Source organism: Megalobrama amblycephala, linkage group LG2 (genome assembly GCF_018812025.1).
Source record: "Megalobrama amblycephala isolate DHTTF-2021 linkage group LG2, ASM1881202v1, whole genome shotgun sequence".
NCBI lineage: Eukaryota > Metazoa > Chordata > Actinopteri > Cypriniformes > Xenocyprididae > Megalobrama > Megalobrama amblycephala.
In genome coordinates this window covers 59,694,890-59,715,827 of record NC_063045.1, presented here as the reverse complement: position 1 = coordinate 59,715,827, position 20,938 = coordinate 59,694,890, and the positions used below count along the sequence as shown (strand labels likewise).

The window sequence follows — 20,938 nt, the reverse complement described above, 5'->3', positions numbered from 1 at the left end:
AACAGAGTTTATTTGCTTGTTGAATTTTAACTGTGAATCAAAAATGACACCCAAGTTCTTTACAGGAGTGCAGATTTAGCTTTCAGCAGTCCTAAATTAGAGTTAAGACCATCTAAAAAATATGAAAGGAGCCAAATAAGATAACTTCAGTTATTTAATGGAAGAAAATGATCACCTAACCAACTTTTAATGTTATTTGCACAAGCTAACAAAGCATATAAGGATTTTATGGTAAGTGTAATTGGGTGTCGTCAGCATAAATATGATAGAGATGGAGCAAATAAAGCAAATAAAATCGGGCCCAAAACGGAGCCCTGCAGCACCTCATATGTAATGGACGCTGGAAATGAAGAAAATTCACCAAAGAAACTCCTCTTAGTAAAATGGGACTCAAAACAATCTAAGACTGCATCACAGATGCACAGATTTTAATGAATTTAAAAGAATGCATATAAATTCATGATTTGTAGACATGTGTGTATATATATATATATATATATATATATATATATATATATATATATATATATATATATAATATTAGTTTAATTATCTTATAATAAATATAATATAATGCTTGTAATAATTTCATAAAATCTCATGTAATAATTAATTCACATTAATATTTTAAATAAATTATATAGTAGTTATATTAACAATACAACCTGACTGCTACATTGAAGCTAAAATAAATTCAAATAATATTAATAAATATTTAATTAATAGATGTTTTTTCAATTAATGAATTTTACTTTATTAAAATTAAATTATTATTAATTATTATTAAATAAATTCAATTTTATTATTTAATTTATTGAAATTATATATTTTTAAATAATTTATTTTATTATTAATTACTTAAATTATTATTATTATTATTACCAATTTAAACTAGTTATGTGTGTGTGTGTGTGTGTGTGTGTGTAAATAAATAATTACATATCATTTGATTAAAAATGATTATTTGATATGTATTATTTGATAGATATACTTGACATTAATTTTATTTAAATAATTTATTTTTGTGTATAATTAATGCTAACAATGAAAGTCAACATGGAATATATTGAAATACATTTAATGTTTATTTAAATTAAATTACTATTAATTACATTTAAATGTGTATTTTTGTTGTGAAACTGAAAATTCAGCACTAAATAATGGTGTGAAATTTATCCTTGTTTGCCAGCGAAATTATTTTCTCTATACGCTGTTGTACTGCCTTCTAGTCGCATTGAAATGATTATATTTGTAAGATGAACGCATTATATTTACCGGTGGGATTTTCTTTAAGCCACAACTTTACAAATATTTGTTGCTGCACTAGAGCTTAAAAAAAAGCATCTTAGTAAGTTAAAAAGCGATAAATGTGTATTATATTGGCCAATATGTACATTTCACAAACAGAAATCACCTTGTAATAATGACTTGTAAGCTTGTAAATAAGATCTTCTCATGAGGACTTGCGTCAGCTGGAAAGTCATTAAGTGCCGGCAAAAGTTATTGCATTTTGATGAAAGATTATGAAGACAAACATTTTCTCCTTCAGTCTGGATTGAGTCTCAGTGTCTGTGCAGGAGAGTTTTATTACGGGAGTGAACGGGATGAGTTTTGATGTCTAGTTATCTCTCACATCAGCTGGATCCAGCTCTATATTCTCCGCACCACTGAATCTGCTCCATGTTCCAGACGTCAAATCTCACTCCATCTGTCACTCGCTCCACACCTTCCCTGATTCCTCTCGCTGTCGTTTAGCTGTGGAAACTCGTCACTGGGGTTTATTGGCTTCAGGGTCGCTGACACCCGTCACATGGTGTCTTTGTCCTGAGGGCGAAATCCAGAGCAACTTTCAGAGACGCCGCTGGCTCTTTTTTACTAGCCTCTGAATAAGAAATCACAAAACACTGGACTCTGTGTTCGTTTGGAGTGTCTGAAGATACAAAGAAATGCCCAAACTTGCTTCACTGAACCTGTTAGTGTCAAAACATGAAACCTGAGCCTATAGCGGTTAGCTCAGATGCTAGTTTTGAGAGAATACTTGATTATTATATAGTGAACTTTATCTGAAGTCATGTAAAATCTGTATCTAAACAGGATTCATTTCAAACTGACTTACATGCTAAACCTAGTTTGCTAGTTTAGCATCAACTTTTTCATTGTCTATCTTAAGAAAATGTGATTTCTTTTTGTATTTTTTATCATTATTTTTCTAAAAAAAAAAACCCTAGCTTTTCTGTTTGTTTGCTTGCATGAAGTTTTCTTCATTTAACACAATTTAACATGATATTTTAGCATTAGCATTAGCCAAAATGCTAATAAAAAAGAAAAGAGTTTATTCTTTCAAAAGCCTTTAAAACAGCTTTAGCTTTTCAGAGCATTTTTTTAAAGCTTTTTTTAGGTTAGCATTGAATTTTTATTCTGTATCTTCAAATAAACATCATTTTTTCTCTGTATTTCTCTTATTTCCCTGTTAGCTTTAGCATGAGGGTTGTCTAATGTGTGCTATATTAACACTAGCATAAGCCAAAAGAACCTCCACAGAAAAAAAGTTTAGTTTAACAGTGATTTTTCATTCTGTATCTACAAATAATGTGATATTTCCCATCATTTATCGCTGTATTTCTCTTTTATTAGCTTTAGCATGAGCATTGTTTCTTTGTTTAACAGTCTAATGTGTGGTATTTTAGCATTAGCATTAGCAAAAAAAGGCTTTCACAGATAAAAAAAAGAAAACCGTTCATTGCTAGCTTCTTTCAAAAGCCTCTAAATTGTCAAATCTATCTAAAAAAAAAGAGTAATAAACGTATCAAATGTAGCTTTAGCTTTTCAAAGCGCTTTTTAAAAGCTTTTTTCTTTTTTAGTTTAGCAGTGATTTTTCATTCTGTATCTTCAAATAATGTGATATTACCCATCATTTCTCTCTGTATTTCTCTTTTATTGCCTGTTAGCTTTAGCATGAGGGTTTTTTCTTTGTTTAACAGTCTAACGTGTGGTATTTTAGCATTAGCATTAGCAAAAAAAGGCTTTCACAAATTAAAAAAAGAAAACTGTTCCTCGCTAGCTTCTTTCAAAATGTCAAATCTATCTAGAAAAAGAGTAATAAACAAAATCAAAAGTAGCATTAGCTTTCTAGGGCATTTTTTTGTGCATTTTTAAAAGTTTAATAACGACTTTTTCATTCTGTATCTTCAAATAATGTGATATTACCCATCATTTCTCAATGTATTTCTCTTTTTTTCCCTGTTAGCTTTAGCATGAGGGTTGTTTCTTTGTTTAACAGTCTAATGTGTGGTATTTTAGCATTAGCATTAGCATTAGCAAAAAAAAAAAGGCTTTCACAGATTAAAAAAGGAAAACCGTTCCTCGCTAGCTTCTTTCAAAATGTCAAATCTATCTAGAAAAAGAGTAATAAACAAAATCAAAAGTAGCATTAGCTTTCTAGAGCATTTTTTGTGCATTTTTAAAAGTTTAATAACGACTTTTTCATTCTGTATCTTCAAATAATGTGATATTACCCATCATTTCTCTCTGTATTTCTCTTTTATTGCCTGGTAGCTTTAGCATGAGGGTTGTTTCTTTGTTTAACAGTCTAACGTGTGGTATTTTAACATTAGCATTAGCAAAAAAAAAAAAAGGCTTTCACAGATTAAAAAAAGGAAAACCGTTCCTCACTAGCTTCTTTCAAAACGTCAAATCTATCTAGAAAAAGAGTAATAAACAAAATCAAAAGTAGCATTAGCTTTCTAGAGCATTTTTTTTTTTTTTTGCATTTTTAAAAGTTTAATAACGAATTTTTCATTCTGTATCTTCAAATAATGTGATATTACCCATCATTTCTCACTGTATTTCTCTTTTTCTATTATTCCCTGTTAGCTTTAGCATGAGGGTTGTTTCGTTGTTTAACAGTCTAACGTGTGGTATTTAACATTAGCATTAGCAAAAAAATGCTTTCACAGATTAAAAAAGGAAAACCGTTCATTGCTAGCTTCTTTCAAAAGCCTCTAAAATGTCAAATCTACCAAGAAAAATAGTAATAAACAAATCAAATGTAGCTTTAGCTTTTCAGAACACTTTTTAAAATCTTTTCCTTTTCAGTTTCAGTGATTTTTCATTCTGTATCTTCAAATAATGTGACATCATTTCTCACTGTATTTCTCTTTTATTGCCTGTTAGCTTTAGCATGAGCGTTGTTTCTTTGTTTAACAGTCTAATGTGTGGTTTTTTAGCATTAGCATTAGCAAAAAAAAAAGGCTTTCACAGATTAAAAAAAGAAAATTGTTCCTCGCTAACTTCTTTCAAAAGCCTCTAAAATGTCCAATCATATCAAAAGTAGCATTTAGCTTTTCAGAGCGTTTTTTTTTTTTTTAGCTTTTTTTAAAGTTTAATAACAACTTTTATTTATTTTTTTCTTCAAATAATGTAACATTATCCATGATTTCACGATTTATATCGCCATCTTGTTAAAAAGCTAGCTTTTCTGTTTTTGTTTTTCACTTTAACACAGTCGAATGTGTGGTATTTTAGCATTAGCATTAGCCAAAAGGCCTCCACAGATTAAAAAAGAAAGCCTGTAAGACGTCGAAATCTATCAGGAAGAAGAGTAGTAATCTTATCAAATGTAGCTCTGATTCTGACACGTTTCAGCTCGTTCTGAACATCTGTACGTGGCGAGTGGGCGAACGTTGGTGTGTTTCCCAGAGATTTCCCGTTTTCCGCTCAAAGCTCATAATGAATGGCTCTGGTATGATCAGGGAGATTAGCATGGCAGAATCTTAATTCTCTTGTCAGGGGAAATGTTGGGGCAAAGTAATTGTTTGTACACTAATCATGTACACCAGCGTGTGGGTCGTGCACATTCACACTTCTGCCTCAGTCGTGTTATTAATCACGACTTGATTTGTCCTGGTTAGCCCCAGCGAAGGCCGGCTCATGCTAGCATGTGTACAGGTCAGTTGGGTACGTGACTTCTGACACCTGAGGCCTTTGTGAGCAAAACAAATCATCAGTCACAGCTAAAGCCGTGCTGTACTTGGACCTCACTGTGTGTGAGTGTGAGAATAGCGGGTTTTAGAGGAAAATGTAGCGGTACAAGTGTGTTTTTGCTAACCTAGGAGCGTCTCTATGCTAACACAGTAATGCAAATGCTTCCAGCTACGCAAACTCAAATGCGTGTGCTATTGATTGCATAAATTTGTGTATATACCTAATTAACAATAAATGTGGTTTAATATCACATTTTATAGAAACTCTATCGCCCCCTTGAGTACTGGAGGACGTCTTACGACATGATTAACTGTTTTTGCAGGGTTTATTTTGCGTTTATCAAAGATATATTTTATTGTATTGTGTATATAGATTATTTCACACAAATCCTCATGAATAAACAGTGTTTTTGTGCAGTGTACCTGTGAGATCCGGTCTGCTCTCTCTCACAGGTGTGGCGTGTCTCCTGTGCTCAGGGTGAAGCAGACAGTCGTGTGGCGCTGCATGTCGAGCGCTGGTGCTCAGACTCGAGCGCTGCAGAGCTGATGTGACAGCGGCCCGTTCACAGCCCTGATTCAGTGTGGCAGTGAAGAGACTAATTACCTCCTGCGAACAGCCCTCACAAACAGCCCTGCAGCGCTCTGATACCCGCTCACTCGCTCCAGACCTGCTGAGAACATACACTGCCAGCGCTTTCACATGTCATAGGCACTGGAGATGGGTCACTGTGTGCACTGACTAGGCCTCCAATAACTAGTGTCCTAAGTTATAATGATTAGAATAAATTATATACATTAAATATAAATAGCTGTAGGGAAAAGAAAGAACTTTGATCCATAAGCAACAGTCTGGTGTTAGTTCATTAATTACATTTGAGATGATTGTTGGTAGCAAGACAAGTTTCACATATTCAATCATTTTCAATGTTTAAAAATTTTCAGAGTTGAAATATGTATCGGTTAAAATCTGTGTAGCAAAATTCATGAAACACATATTTAGTCAGAATCTCTATTAAAACTTATGTATACATATTAATGACAGAACTCGACTGAAAAATGGAGAACAGTATAGAGGTTTATTATTTAATGTAGCACAAAATAAAGGCATATAATAAGGCAAGAAAGACCAAATTAACAAACAGGATAAAAAATAAAAAAACATCTCAAATGTGAATACATGTTGATGGGAGCACTGTTGATTGATCACAGGTTATCATCAATTTTTAATGCTGTTCTGTTAACCACAAGCTCAACAAGTACTTTCCAATGAGAAACCATCAGACAGATGGACTGAAACAGATCATTACTCCAGTGTATGTACATATATACAAATATATACATATATTTTCCACAGGAAATAAGGCACATATATAGTACTTAAACATATAAGATATGTGCATAAATATATAAACATCTGATTGGGAAAATGCACTTTATTATCTCCATAGAAATGGTACAAATGGTACTGGGTCATCTATTAATAACTTTCTACAAATTAAAAATTTTATATATATATATATATATATATATATATATATATATATATATATATATATATATATATATATAGTTAATCAATATTTTTATTTATTTGAAAGTCCTAAAAAAAATCTTTGGTTTTAGGAAAGATTTGCAGGACTTTGTTTCTACAGAATGTTTTCTTGTTAGAGAATTTTGTAAAACAAATATCAAGTAATATCATTAAGACAAATTATTTGTCTCATAATGAAAATGTTATCTCATTTAGCAAAATTCAAAGCAACAAATGAGGAATACAACAAAAGCTGCTTTTCCAACGTCAGGCTGAACGGTGGTAAGAACGGAAAGAAATGGTTATGATTATATTTCCACTTGAATTTGGTTCAGAACGGTGTGATTACAAACCTTTCTCAGCCTGGATACTGTTCAGGGGCGTGTTTCCTGTACAACGATCTAATTCGCTGCTTCACTACCATAGTATGATGCATCGTTGAACAAATCAACTAATCACGACTGTTTGCAGAAACCGTATTGTCAGCTTGCTTATTTTGCTGACAATACGGTTGACAATAAGCTCAATTATCTTGAGCTTATTTTGCTCAAGATAATGATTTATTAAGTCCACATGTCATAAAGACAAGAAACTATACTTCAAACCACAGCTCGAGAGAAGTCATTCCAACCACATTAGTTTGTGAATGTTCGTTTGAACTATGTTCGGGAAACACCAAATAATTGAACTATGTTAATAACGACGGAACTTGTGATGTTAGTTGGCTAACGATGCTTTTGGGAAACGCACCCCTGGATGTGTAGTGTAGTGACATCACCATTCTGGGGTGCGTTTCCCGAAAGCATCGTTGGTGAACCATGGTCGTAAGTCCCATTGAACTCTAATGGCAACGACGGAATTTGCGACCATAGTTCGCTTCGGGAAACGCGCCCCTGGATTGGTCACTTGTCTGTTGCCTGGCTGCCAGTTTCTCTGTAGCACTATTTGTGTGCTATTTGAGCGAAGTAAACAAGAAATATCCCATCGTCTTCCTCTTGTGTCTAATGACTGACGCATTTATTATACATTCCAAAGAGCTCTGTTATCAGACACACACTGGAAAATGTGTGGAAAACCATGTCGATACCGGCTGGGCAGAATTGGCACAGAATGAAACGGATAAGCAAAGAGAACAGTTTTGCCCCATGGTGGAAAAGCAGCTTAAGTGATTCATTCTAAAAGAAATACTAAAAAGCTAAATTTCAAGATTACCCTTACGAAAAACTAGTATACTTCAAGTTCATTTGATCAAGTATACTAAAGTAATGTTCAAGTATACTTTATGTAGTAAGTATAATATCAATGTACTAGTAGTAAACTTGTAAGTGTACTATTTTAATACCGCTTGGGACTAAATTGGCCCAATTGAAGTGTACGTTTAAGTGTACTATAAGTGTAACAGTAGTAAACTTTAACTAGTTCACAGCTACGTTTCTCATTTGTACTGCATCTGTACTAAAAGTGAACTTATACTAGTATACTAGTAGTTTACTATTTTAATACTACACAGCAAAAACTGCAGTGTTAAATTAACTCTCCAGGGAGTACAGGTGAGACCATACTCAAGAGTGTTAAAGTTAATGAGATAATTAAGTGATTAATTGAGTGATGATTGACCATTATTGAAGACACCTGATGATAACAAGCAGAATCACCAAAGGAGAAAATCACAATTTTTAAGCCACCATCGTGGAGATGAGGGTTTGCTTTACTTGGGCTCTTGACCCTTGACTTTTTAAAATAAAATTTTGTTTGGGCAGTTTTAACTGAGTTATAACATCCAGACAAACAAGTGGAAAAAATGGTCAGGTGGTGTTGGTTATGTTTTCACATAATCATTATTTGATCAGAATCACTGAACTCATTTAGAGCCCAATCTCTGAGTTAGATTTACGTTATTGATTACAGCAGCACAAGATCCGCTTTATCAATATAATCTGAAGGATTTCACAAACAGTTGTTCTGAGCAAAAAAAAAAAAAAAAATCTTTCTTTTAGGCACACACAGACATCAAGAATCAGCCTGTGAATCTCAACGACGGTGACAAGCAACATATTCTGATCAACAGATCAACTCTGAATATTAGAAAACAAGCTACTAAAAAGTCACAAACGGAACAAAATAAAATATGAGAATAAAGAAAAATACTAAGACAATTCAGCTCATAATTTATTCATGCAGCAATGCATGATGGGAGCCATGGATGAATTTTGATTGGTGGCACCCAGAATGCACTGCAACATGCTTTATTATTCTCACCATTGTTGAGATTCACAGGCTGATTCTTGATGTCTGTGTGTGCCTAAGAGAAAGATTTTTTTTTTTTTTGCTCAGAACAACTGTTTGTGAAATCCATCAGATTATATTGATAAAGCTGATTTTCTGCTGCAGAATCTCAGTGCTGCTGTAATCAATAACGTAAATCTAACTCAGAGATTGGGCTCTAAATGAGTTCAGTGATTCAGGTCAAATAATTATTATGTGAAAACATAACCAACATCATCTAATCATTTTTTCCATTTGTTTGTCTGGATGTTATAACTCAGTTAAAACTGCCCAAACAAAATTTTATTTTAAAAAGTCAAGGGTCAAGAGCCCAAGTAAAGCAAACCCTCATCTCCACGATGGTGGCTTAAAAATTGTGATTTTCTCCTTTGGTGATTCTGCTTGTTATCATCAGGTGTCTTCAATAATGGTCAATCATCACTCAATTAATCACTTAATTATCTCATTAACTTTAACACTCTTGAGTATGGTCTCACATGTACTCCCAGGAGAGTTAATTTAACACTGCAGTTTTTGCTGTGTAGGAACATAGAAGTATGCTTAAAGTGCAAAAATAATATATAAAAAGTAAACTATAAGTGTGATGTCATGTTCACTTAAAGAAAACTTAAAAGTATACTTGCACTAAACTAGCAGTTTACCGAGAGTATATTTCAAAGTGTACTTTCGTATACTAAAAATGTAGCCACTACTAGTATTAAAATAGTAAACTACTAGTATACTAGTATAAGTTCACTTTTAGTACAGATGCAGTACAAATGTGAACTAGTTAAAGTTTACTACTGTTACACTTATAGTACACTTAAACGTATACTTCAATTGGGCCAATTTAGTCCCAAGCGGTATTAAAATAGTACACTTACAAGTTTACTACTAGTACATTGATATTATACTTACTACATAAAGTATACTTGAACATTACTTTAGTATACTTGATCAAATGAACTTGAAGTATACTAGTTTTTCGTAAGGGTACAGATGGAAGAAAAGGTAAAAGTATAAAGAAGATTGTTTTAAGTGTGTGTAGTTGAATCAAAAGAGTCTTTTAAAGTCTTTAGATATCTCTTGAACTTTATAAAAGAACTCAGTTGTTGGGAAGATTGTTCCACCAGTGAAGAACTGTGAAGGTAAAGGTTCTGGAAAGTGATTTTGTGCCTCTTTGGGAAGGTACCATGAGGCGCCACACACTCATGAATTTGTATGACTCGTGGCTTCAGGAGAGGCGAACCATGTGGAAATTTCAGGAGTGGAGGTAAGCGCCTGTCTATCTTCCTGAGTCTCTGTGTTTCTGGCTTTATGTTTGGAATGTGTGTTGCCTTGTGTGTTGCCTGTGAAGTGAGATAAATGGAAGTGTAATTTAAAGAACATTATCAGGGGATTCACATACAATTTCAGACACCACCCACATAATATAGTTTGATCATGTTAGAAAATTAAAAAAAATAAATAAATAAAAACATGATGGAACTGATAAAACAGCAACAGTTTCACATTCACGGCACTCTTTTTCATTGTACTGCCACACACAAAAACACATGTAAATAAAGTACTTACAAGCTTTGAATTTCTCCCTGCATTTCCAAAGTACACACAGTACAGTCAGTAAAAAAATAACTGTGATAATGGCCATTAAAACATGATACATGATAGATGAAGCATCTGATCCAGGTACTAGAACACAAAGAAACATACACACAATACACAATGAATAACATGGAAGAAAAAATAACAGAAAAAGTAAAGGCATTTTCATTGTCAGTAAAATGTACAGGTAGAAAAATTAACCAGGTTTCAACTTACTGCTACTCTTGATCTCTTTCACAGTCTTCTGGATGGTCTCAGTCAAACTCTTGTGCTCCACCACACAAGTGTACTGGTCTTTCTTATATTCGTCTGGAGGGACAGAGAGGTTAAGTGTCCTTTGGAAGGTCCCGTCCTCATTTGGTAGTGTATCTCCAGACTTTACCAATTTACTGGAATCGCTCATAGCTTGTCCATTCTTCCTCCATGAGATGATTGTGTTTCTGAAGAGAAAATCTGTGACATGACACTCCACAGGAGAGTCTGGGTTCTTCTGCAGCAGAGACACTTTAGGATGATCTAGAAGTAAATACAGAACAGGGAACAAAACTGAGAACAGTGAAAGAGACACATGCACTTTCTGCTTATCACAGTTTAACAGTCTAATGTTGACCTGCACAGATTTATCAAGCTGTCTGTTAAAACATGGTTAATCTGGGATCTGCACATGCAGGAAAGAAATGATCAACTGTCTCTCTGGGTAAATCTGATACTGTACCTGCTTTCTTAAACGTAGCTTTAGGAAAATATAAGAACTCCTTTAACCAGTAAACACACTCGTGTCCAAAGTATTCTTGTAAGATTTCAAGCTGTTCTTTGTTATTATTCCACTTCATCACTGTTAGCTCTGCCTGCTGTACAGATTCAGTGTATCTGCCCTCTTTTATGTCCAGTGAGATGAAATCTTCTCCATCATAACCGTACTGATCAAACCCATTTGAGTCTCCTGTCTTATCATCCCATTCACATCCATACATCCTCTGAAAAGTATGAACTCCTGAAAGAGAGAAAGTGGGATACAATTCTTTATTTTTTATTGTACAAGATAATCCTTTCATGTTTAAATATGTAGTATAAGTAAGGGATAATGTACAAATAAACCCCTTCAGTGTGATACAAGACTCCTCCTGATCACCCTGTTGGGTTTATTTTTGAGATGAGATAACTGGCTGGATCTACACTATCCTGCTTATAACTAAGGATTGAATAGTCTCGCGTAGCTAGAGCTTCAGACTGACGACAGAAGGTCTGGACTCTATCACAGCTTTCATTGGCCAAGGACCACCCAAAAGGACGTTTGACTGACATGTAATGTGATCAATCACAGTTTTTGTTCTGTCATGTTTAGGGGCATGAAATGTAAAGTCAATGTCTCTACAATAACAGACCAGCGTGCATCTAATAAATTATTCATTCAAGAATGTTATGCAAGTTTACTGCAACAATGGAGCCGCAAACTTCACATACTTTTGAAAATCCAGCGTTTAGCTGATCCTGGTTAGTGCTCGTTGTCACAGTTATAAACACAATGCTGTTCTTTCATGAGGGGCTTTGGCATCATGGCATTTGTTTCCAGGCAGACCATTAAAGAACACAACACACATGTCTCCCTGACATCCTGTAGAATTCAACCAACCAGATGACGACTTCGAAAGTCCTGAAGTGTTTCCTATGGAGTCAAATTAATGCCTTAAAGTTTTGCACAAAAATAAAGTTTTGCAAAACAAAAAAAAGAATTGAGCAATAAAAAAATGTTTTGCAAACAAAAATAAAGAATTGCAAAGGAAAAATAAAGTATTGAGCAGAAAAAAAATAAGTTTTGCAAGCAAAAATAATAAATTGCAAAATAAAATAACGTAGTGCAAAAATAAAAATAATATCAATTACAAAAATCAATGACAGCTATAATCCTATTTTATCTTTGCCACATATTTTTCATGCTCAAACCTACTAAATCATTTGCAACGCTCATTTTATTCTGCGTTTCATTCAAGCGTGCGCTCACGATACCGGTTTTCCTTTGCGCTGCACTTTTCTGCGCGGTTCGCTTTATGGCACTGGTTTGACGTGGGGGTGGAGTCAAGAAACGGGGGCACGCCCCCGCGAAACACGTCATCGGCAGGAGACGCAGATCGCAACAGAACAGATCAAGCATAGAGACAGAGCGCATTTTTTATAATCTGAAAACCACGCCCACCGGGGGAAAAATCAATCCAACCGTCTCCATTGACTTTGTAATGCATGAGGCTGCCTCCTTGTCTTTTCTGACTCATTACAAAAAACAGAACAATGCCTAAAGCTGCTGTGTGACAAGGTGTACAGCTAACAAGCTAAAAACCCAGAAATAAGTTTTTATAAACTGTCGACCCCAAAAAATGAATGTTTAAGGACACAAAAGTGGACACAGGCAGTGAGACAGAGCGCAACAGGTCATATTACTATAAGAAATGCATTGGAGGGGGTCGTAATCGGCGACAACATATGCTAAACAAACCAACAAAAACAAACCATTCATTATTTTTAACCATGTCAAAGAATTATTTCACCTGTCGCCGATTACGTTCCCCTCCAATGTATTTTGTGGGGGCGTGCCCCCGTTTCTTGACTCCACCCCCACGTCAAACCAGTGCCATAAAGAGATCCGCACAGAAAAGTGCAGCGCAAAGGAAAACCGGTATCGTGAGCGCACGCTTGACTGAAACGCAGAATAAAATGAGCGTTTCAAATGATTTAGTAGGTTTGAGCATGAAAAATATGTGGCAAAGATAAAATAGGATTACAGCTGTCATTGATTTTTGTAATTGATTATATTTTTATTTTTGCACTACTTCATTTTATTTTGCAATTTATTATTTTTGTTTGCAAAACTTATTTTTTTCTGCTCAATACTTTATTTTTCCTTTGCAATTCTTTATTTTTGTTTGCAAAACATTTTTTTATTGCTCAATTCTTTTTTGTGTTTTGCAAAACTTTATTTTTGTGCAAAACTTTAAGGCATTAATTTGACTCCATAGTTTCCAGTTAAGTCGAGTTCAGACTGCACGATTTTAGCAAAGACGTGATCTGAGAGAATCGTCGACGAGTCGCCAACACCCGTGAGATATGTTGAGATATGGCATGCTAAATATCTGGACCTGTCGGCGATTCAAAATCCTGCTGTGTGAAAAGTGTTCTGACTAAAAACTACATCAGCAATGACTGACAGCCAATGAGAGAGCAAGATACAGAGCAGCGGGGAGTTCGGGGAGGAGTTATAGACCAAAATATCAGCAAGCATGGCTTCGTTTCAGATAAACATTACAATTCTATCAAACGGAAACAAACACAAACATTTGCTTGACCATCCGCAACAGCAGCACATTGAAAAGTTATGTATTTACCTCCAGCTCTCGTTGCAGAACACACAATCCGTGTTCTTCACGTCTCCCCAAACATTTCCTCCCTATTCTTCTTTTCTTTTTCTTGTTTTCGCTGCAAATCAGCGCACAGGCAATTCGTATTTCAAGCTTCTTGTGGGCTACCGTTTAAAAAAATAATAACTCCGGTCTTGCACGCGTGATATCGCATTGTTTCCTTGTCACATCTCGCGTGTGTTTGGTTGAGAAACATAGACTGCGTCCGAAAACTGGAAAACGCTGCCCTTCTGAGGACACATTTGAAGATAGGAAGGCATCAAGGCACGTCCGAATCCAATGTTAGCTTCACTTCCTGTCTCATGAGATACCTTCCTCAGATCGATTTTTGAAGGAAGCATAGATGTATCCTTAGCTGCCTTTGATATCCCATAATCCTGTGCTTTCCATTCTGTGACAGTTGAGCTAGAAAAATAAAGATGGCGTCCGAAAGTTGCGTTTGCTGCTCAGTTGTGTATAAATGTACGATTTTGACCAACAAATTTCAATTTTGATATAATTTCTATCGAGAAATTACTACTGTAATAATTAAATATTTGTTTAGTTCTCACCAAAGCTCGCGCTATATTACTGTAGATCATTAAACTGTTACACTGCCTCAGAAGTCTGTCCGAAATCAGTTTTGTGAGGTGCCTTCATGCACAAACACTGCCGTACAAGTCATTCTCTTATAAGACAGCGAGGCAGCAAGACAGCTACCTAGGTTTTCAGACGCAGCCTCAGTTTGCGTGCCAGACAGAGTTGTCGGCGATTCTTCCTATTGTAAAGTCATGCAGTGTGAAACCTTCTGTCGCCGATCCATTGTGCAGTATGAACACAACAGCGACTAAATGCTGGCCAAGATAGTCATGCAGTGTGAAAAGAACAGTGACCCGACTACTTTGAAAATCCTGCAGTCTGAACTCGGCTTTAAGTGTGCCATATGCGTCAGTATGGTCCGAGGGTGTGACATCTGAGGCTGAGACTAGGGGTTGAATGACTTCAGATTTTTTCAAAGTCGACATTTATGTGATGAAAGTTGAGTCGATGTCGACTAGTCACTGATGACGTCATTAATGAACAAACCTCGAGCTGAGACTCAAATGCAGGTTGCCTTGTGCACGGCTATGGCACCTACAAAACAGCTTATTTTTATCAGTTCTTTTGTCTTTGTGTCATTATATTTCTCACAGATTTCTGCTCGCTCTAAATCAGATTAAAGATTACATTTATATGAATGCATCATTAAGAGAGTGATTGCTTGTGTGAATTAATTCTACTTGGCAGCATCTCTCTACATCTCTTTATGCTGAAGCTAAAGCTGAACTTTTCCGTTTCTAAGCTATTTTATTGATAAATCACAGTGTTGACAATACATTTCTGCACTACTGAATGATTCTGAGTGCACGTCATATGCAAGCTATACTGTCTGTTATGTGTGTGCACTACAATGCAACATGCATTAAGCCCAGTTCACTTTTTAAGCGTACGCGAGGGTCAGCGTACAGTGTGCAACACGAATTTCGTCATCAGAAGAGTATGCTCACCGCCAGATTTTTGTAACTGTGTGCAATTATTTTTATTTTTTTATTTTTTTTGAAGTAATTAGTTTATCCACAAGGCAGCAACCGTTCAAGTTCACTTTTATTTATAAAGCACATTTAAAAACAACATGTGTTGTACCAAAGTGCTGTACAATTTTACACAAAAGATAATAAAACTAATACATAAAATATATAGCATGCAAGATAGGCCATAAACCATTCAAAACCCCCTATATTATTCAGGCAACATCTTAAGCTAAAGAAAAGAAATGAGTCTTTAGACTGGATTTAAAAGTGTCCAATGTGGGTGAAGACCTCACGCCAACTGGAAGCGCATTCCACAACCTAGGAGCCGCAACTGCAAAAGCTCGGTCACCCTTAGTCTTTAAGCGGGACCGAGGAACCGAGAGAAGGAATTTATTGCATGAGCGGAGAGATCTTGGAGCAGAGTAAGGATGAAGAAGATCGGAAATGTACTGTGGTGCTAACCCATGCAAAGCTTTATACACATTCAGCAGAACCTTGAAGTCAACTCTGTATCTGAATGGTAACCAATGTAAGGTGGAGAGAACAGGAGTGATGTGTTCTCTCTTCCTAGTTCTCGTCAGAAGTCTAGCTGCCACATTCTGAACCAATTGCAAATGGTGTGTGGAGGATTGAGGTAGACCTATGTATAGAGAATTGCAGAAAGTCAAGCCGGGATGTAACAAGTGCATGGATCACTACTTCTAGATCTTTCTTTGAGAGGAACTGTTTTAATTTGGCAATGGACTGGAGATGAAAGAAGCTTCGTTTGACAACAGAATTTATCTGCTTATCAAATAATAAGTCTGAATCAAAGATAACGCCAAGGATCTTAACTCTATTTTGCAATGTTAAAGACAGGGAACCCAACTGGTTTTCCATATTAGCGACACACAAATGTGATCCAAAAGCAATGGCCTCAGTTTTGTCGCTATTTAACTTTAGGAAGTTTTCAGACAGCCACATTTTAACTTAAGATAAAATTGTGTATCGTCAGCATAACAGTGATAAGAAACCTCATATTTCTGAAAGATAGAACCAAGAGGAAGCATGTATAAAGAGAAGAGCAGAGGACTCAGAATGGAGCCTTGCGGAACGCCACATGTGATCAGTGTTGAATATGAGTTATGTTTGCCAATATTAACTGAAAAAGTGCGACCATTGAGAGAGGAGAACCAGCTTAACACAACTCCCTGAATACCATCCACTCTCTCCAGATGACGGCCAAGTAGCACATCTGTTCTGCGCCTGTGTAAGATGAAATGCCTTTCCATACCAGCAGGTGGCAGTAGCTGAACAGCCAATCAGAATGATCAGATGGTCCGACGAGCTCCAACGCCAATTCAACGTCAAATTGGCCGAAAAAAAGCCGGCGAGGACCAACTTCAGCCGACGGTGTGGAACACACTGAGAAAACTTAGTCGCTGATGTACAAAAAACTGCCCGACGGCCGACCGTCGGCTTGGTGTGTTCCTGCCTTTACAGTAAATGTAGTCGATAACCGAGGCTGCACTTGAATGAAACTAGAGCAAGCATGTCTATCTGTGTCTCAAATACCTGGATGAGGAGCATTATAAAGCTTTGCTATTGATAACTGACATTATCTTGAATAACAGACCTCAGAATGTCACGACTGACAAATCAGAATCAAGCATTTCAGACAGCCATGTAATAATGTATTTTAACTCACCATGTGACTGATTGAATCGCTTCATTAGAACAGGAATGTTGTTTTTGTACACTTGCCATACTTGTTCTCTGATCTCATTGTCTTCTTTCCACAGTTCTTCAGATGCAAACTCCTTCATCCAGTACTGTCTGGGAATCAGCTTCTTTATGTTACTGTCATAATAATCAATCTGTTGATCATCCAGTGTAGTTACAGCAGAAAACTCTGGGCAGTCGTCGGCAGTCATCTGGCCACTTATTCCAGTGTATGTGGTGATGAAGGAGTGTAACTCTGAAAAAACAACACACATTCAACAACACAAAAACACAATACCACAAAGCTCTCACAGTTAAACACCACATACACTGTCATAAATCAAATGACTATTTGACACCAACTAAGACAAGTCATTTAGTTTTTTTCCTTTTAAAGTCACCATGAAATCAAAATCCCTTTTTTATGTAATATTACAGTGTAACGAAACTGGAGACGAGGACTGTGGATGAGGAAGAGGAAGAGGAACGGAGCAGCTGAAGGTCTCAATGAGCTGTTCAATATCCTGAGTCTGACTGAAAGTGTTTGCCAAGAAGACACCATTTCCAAACTCACATTCACAGCGCTGGAGAAACTGTAGTTATGACAAGTCACAAATCAAGCATTCTGCATTAGTTCAGGCAGGCCTCATAGTCAAGCTCTGCTGTCAGCTGATTTGCAAATTCCAACCCCACCCATATTATTTGATCTGATTTCTATGGACTCAATTGGCAACTCTAAAATAAGGCGCATTACTTAAACGCAGCTTCCGTCTCTCTGCTTGCTTGGCTGCTTCTACTGCACGCTGCTTGCAACCCACCTCCTCCCCAGCTCCTCCTTAAACTTGTGTCTAACTTAATCAGTGTCACTCTGTTGTCATTGATGCATGCTGTGTTCTCAATAGGGGAATATTGTGCTGCTCTCCCAGTTAAAAAATGTGAGGTTGTCCCCAGAAGCTGCTGCTGTTCCCTGTCTTAGCTTTCATCGAGCTCATGAAAAGGACGGGGAATTTAGAACAGAGCCATACCGCCAAATTTTAACTTTAGCAAAATATGCCAAATAAAAATTGACTAAGAAGTCAATGCAATATTATAATTCCTGACTGAATTATAATATTGCAGTATTTATTATAAATGATCATTATTTTTTAATTTTTTTGTTCCTTGTAATCTTGAATCAAAATAACTTTCAACTCTTGACGAGGGTGGGGCAGCCTGTCACTCAAATGAGATCCACTGATAGCAAACCACAACCATCCAGTCAAAATGTGCATAACTTCAGTCATTAACATTGGGCTATAATCAGTTTTGTGTTTCTTTTTTGCCTTTTAAATAGACTTGCCTGACTGAGACAAATACACATCATTGGAAAATACTGAAACGATTTCAATGCAGCTTCAACAAAACAAAATGGAAACGGCAAGCACTAAATCTGTTGATTAGGGCTGGATTTCCTGAAACCTTCTTAAGTCTATGTCATTCTTAAATTATACCTTAAGCTATACCTTAACGTTAATACGTTTCCCAAATGTTCTTATTCTTATTCTAAGTCTTTCTTTCGCAAGGTTGGTCTGGACCACTCTATACCTTATCACTGTTGACAGTCTATACAAATATAATTCTGCAGTTGTAATACACCCAGTGTTCGATTAGGATTATGGCAAAGAATAAAATGCGAAGATTCGCTGCTAAATTCAAATGTGCTTTAGCGCTGATCCAGAGACAGACACGCTCCACGCTTGTCATATATCACAAGTATTCAGTGTTTTCAACCACATCAGGTTTATTTGAGGTTTCAGACATTTAATTACACATTCAAATGAAGTACTAGACTATTTAAAAAAAGACATTTATAGTTTGTTAATAATCAAAATCCATACACTGATGTCTACAGAAGCTGCAACAATAACCCTTTCAGTTATATAATTTGATGAAGTGTTTTATTCATATCAGATACACATTGTGTATGAAACAATAAAGTTTATTCTTCTCCCATCCACATACTTTTATGTATTTTAAGGAACATTTCCGTAAATCCGAAAGCTCTGAATTGCGGTGCAAACTCATCGCTCGACAACACATTCACTTCCATATATTTTACAATCGGAATATACCATAAAATTCATGATATAGTTTACAAGTTTGTGAATATTTTGAATAAAAAAGGAAAAACAATATAAACGCGATACTTACATGACGTGTCTCCAATGAATTAACATGTTCTAAAATAATGTTCTAAAATAACGGTCGACTTAAACTCATGCTGGGGCTCAGCTAGAATATAGCGCCCTCAGAATTTTTATAAGATCCCATGAGTCCTGATAAACGCAATTTCTACTTCTGAAGTGCAACTTTTTATAAAGAACACTGATTTCTCAAATAATGTAGTGAAGCAGCCCCTGTATAGAGTGAATCATGTGATCTTATAAAAATAATTCAAATTGCAAACTAAATGTATGTTGTAATTTATCTATATTCTAGGGGCTCTATATTCTATGAGCCCCAGCGTGAGTTTAAAGGCGACCATTATTTTACAACATTATTTAAGAACGTAATTCCTCCGTGTCACGTCATGCAGCTGACAGATAGATTTGTATCGCGTTTATTTAACTTTTCCTTTTTTATTCAAAATATTCACAAACTTGTAAACTATATCATGAATTTTATGATATATTCCGATTGTAAAATATATGGAAGTGAATGTGTTGTCGAGCGATGAGTTGGCACCATAATTCAGAGCTGTCGGATTTACGGAAATTTTCTCTGAAATACATGAAAGTATGTAGCCGGTGACCTGGGAGAAGAATAGAGTAAACTTTGTTTCACACACAATGTGTATCTGATATGAATAAAAAATTTGTCAAATTATATACTGTAATTAAAAAGGGTTGCTGTAGCCAACTGCTTTCTATTGAAAGTAGCTAAAACTGGTAGCTAAATGTCACTAGATGACATCATAATGGCAAATTCATTGATCTATATAAATATAAATAAAGATCAGTGGGCAAAATAAGAATGTAGATAAGGTTTGTTCAAGAAGTTGCTAGATTTGTCCCTAAACTTTTGAAGAAAGTCTCAAAAGTGGTGGTGAAGTCGCTAAATCTAGTGACCTAAATTGGCATAGACATCAGTGTATGGAATTTGATTATAACAATGTCTTTTTTTAAATAGTCTAGTACTTCATTTGAATGTGTAATTAAATGTCTGAAACCTCAAATAAACCTGATGTGGTTGAAAACACTGAATACTTGTGATATATGACAAGCGTGGAGCGTGTCTGTCTCTGGATCAGCGCTAAAGCACATTTGAATTTAGCAGCGAATCTTCGCATTTTATTCTTTGCCATAATCCTAATTGTACACTGGGTGTATTACAACTGCAAATCATATTCGTATAGACTGTCAACTGTGAAAAGGTATAGAGTGGTCCAGACCAACCTTACAAACGAATGACTTACAGATGGTATACTTAACTAAGGGAAACATGTATTAACCTTAAGGTACAGCTTAAGGTATAATTTAAGGTATATTTTAAGAGTTAAGAAGGTTTCAGGAAATCCAGCCCTGGTTATTATAAAAAAAAAATGTTTGAGAAAATATTACATATCAGAGTAAAAACATCTCATGATTTTCTGTCAGTTCAACACACGGAAGTAGCTGAAGGCCTTAATGCTGACACAGAATTCATAGTTTAAATGATGGTACAAAATGAATCTCACCTGAGTAAACAAAAGGTATGTAGATGAAGAAAATGATGAACTTCATTGCAGACGAAAATCCATGTATTTGACCCACAATTTATTTGTGTAGTCGTCCAAGAGTGCTGTAAAACACTTTAGCCTTTGCTACATCTGAATCAACAGGAAAAACAGGTTACAGAACAGACGTCACTGCAACA

At 35.7% G+C, this 20,938-nt stretch overlaps 1 protein-coding gene across 1 annotated transcript; it reads right to left on the bottom strand.

The window, feature by feature from the left end:
- Positions 1–9,769: 9,769 nt before the first annotated feature.
- On the bottom strand, positions 9,770–20,895 carry LOC125262497 (major histocompatibility complex class I-related gene protein-like). The gene is made up of 6 exons (XM_048181289.1): positions 20,760–20,895; positions 17,031–17,300; positions 11,099–11,377; positions 10,600–10,899; positions 10,354–10,470; positions 9,770–10,127 (listed from the first exon to the last, which is right to left on the bottom strand). The coding sequence occupies exons 1-6, from the start codon at positions 20,803–20,805 to the stop codon at positions 9,988–9,990; spliced, it is 1,152 nt and encodes a 383-aa protein (XP_048037246.1). The 5' UTR covers positions 20,806–20,895; the 3' UTR covers positions 9,770–9,987.
- Positions 20,896–20,938: the final 43 nt, after the last annotated feature.

Excerpts from the sequence above, each read along its gene's own strand:
- LOC125262497 (XM_048181289.1), bottom strand. The coding sequence starts at position 20,805 with ATGAAGTTCATCATTTTCTTCATCTACATACCTTTTGTTTACTCAG. Across the intron at positions 10,900-11,098 it reads AGCTACGTTTAAGAAAGCAG|ATCATCCTAAAGTGTCTCTG; the intron begins GTACAGTATCAG and ends ATTTACTTCTAG. Across the intron at positions 10,471-10,599 it reads GAAAGAGATCAAGAGTAGCA|TACCTGGATCAGATGCTTCA; the intron begins GTAAGTTGAAAC and ends TTTGTGTTCTAG.